The following is a 1,450-nucleotide window of genomic DNA, read 5'->3' on the forward strand; positions in this document are numbered from 1 at the left end:
TCCCAGGAGCCCTGACCCCTGGCACCCCAGGAACCCTGAACCCCAAGATCCCCAGGACCCCTGACCCCCAGGACCCCCTGGCACCCCTGACCTCTAGCACCCTGAGACCCTGGATGCCTGGGACCCCTGACCCCCAGGACCCCCAGCACCCTGGCCCCTGGAACTCCCCGGACCCCCCGCCACCCTGGTCCCTACCTGGGAGGCGGCACAGACCCCGAAGGCCTTGAAGATGACGTCCACCACCCGCTGGGAGGTCAGGACGTTGCCCCCCACCACGGCAGCCTCGGGTGAGGGGTCCAGGATGGAGCCCTTGGGGATGACCACCCGCACAGGGGCCAGGCAGCCCTGGGGGGGACACGACACCCATCAGACCCGGCTGGCCCCCCAAACGGATCCTGCCCCACACCTGCAGCACCCCAAGCCCCTCCCATCTTCCTGCCCCAGGGGAGCAGGGGCTCAGACCCCCCCCCCAAGGGGAGCAGGGTCCCAGGACCCCCTCACCCCAGGGGATTGGGGTCCCAGAGCACCTCCCTGGGTGAACAGGGTCCCAGGACCCCCCCACCCCAGGGGATTAGGGTCCCAGGACCCCCTCATCCCCGGGGAAGCACTAGGCTGGCAGCTCCCCCCAACAGCACCTGCCCAGGACTCCTCGGGGCGCTCTGCCCTGCTTGGCAGGGGGATGCAGGGGGGGTCCCACAGCCCTGGGGTCCCACAGCCCGGGGGGTTTCGCAGCCCTGGGGTCCCACAGCCCCAGGGGTCCCACACCCAAGTGTTTTGCAGCCCAGGGGTTTCACAGTCCAGAGGGGTCCTGCAGCCTGGGGGGTCCCGTAGCCCTGGGGTCCCACAGCCTGGGGGTCCCACAGCCCAGGGGGTCCCACAGCCCTAGGCTTTCGTGGCCCGGGGGGTTTCACAGCCTGGGGGGTTTCACAGCCCAGGGGTCCCACAGTCCAGGGCTTTTGCAGCCCAGGGGTTTCGCAGCCCAGGGGGGTCCTGCAGCCTGGGGGGTCCCACAGCCCAGGGCTTTTGCAGCCTGGGGGTCCGGCACCCACCTGGTTGAGGGGGATGTCCTGGCCCACCATGCAGCGCAGGCAGTAGATGAGGGCAGAGAGGGTGATGGCGCGGGGGGCATTGCAGTTCCCGTACACCTCCGGTCCTGAGCCCGAGAAGTCGAAGACGGCGCTGCCCTGTGGGGACAGCGGGGACGAGGGGTGGCCCCGCATCCCATCCCGGGGCCGTTCCCCCAAACCCCATCTTGGGGGTGGGGGGATGTCCCATGTCCCGGGTCTGCCTGCTCACCTCCCGGGGATCCACTTGCACCCGCAGCTGGATGGGCGAACCGTCGTCCATGCAGTCCTCGGCTTCCACCGCGGTGCCCCAACGCGCGGCGAAACCCTTCAGCATCTCCCGCACGGCCACCTCGGCGTTGGCCTGGGGACGGCGGGCGTCACGG

At 70.5% G+C, this 1,450-nt stretch overlaps 1 protein-coding gene across 1 annotated transcript in view; it reads right to left on the reverse strand.

The window, feature by feature from the left end:
- OPLAH (5-oxoprolinase (ATP-hydrolysing)) overlaps positions 1-1,450 on the reverse strand; it is a gene marked incomplete at its 5' end in the record, with an annotated part of 8,824 nt that overhangs the window by 886 nt on the left and 6,488 nt on the right. The window contains 3 exon segments of the mRNA XM_010566820.1: positions 196-345; positions 1,050-1,184; positions 1,297-1,428. Of these exon segments, the coding sequence (XP_010565122.1) occupies positions 196-345; positions 1,050-1,184; positions 1,297-1,428 (417 nt within the window).

The sequence above is a fragment of the Haliaeetus leucocephalus genome, unplaced genomic scaffold, assembly GCF_000737465.1.
Source record: "Haliaeetus leucocephalus isolate CR32 unplaced genomic scaffold, Haliaeetus_leucocephalus-4.0 Scaffold218, whole genome shotgun sequence".
Lineage (NCBI taxonomy): Eukaryota > Metazoa > Chordata > Aves > Accipitriformes > Accipitridae > Haliaeetus > Haliaeetus leucocephalus.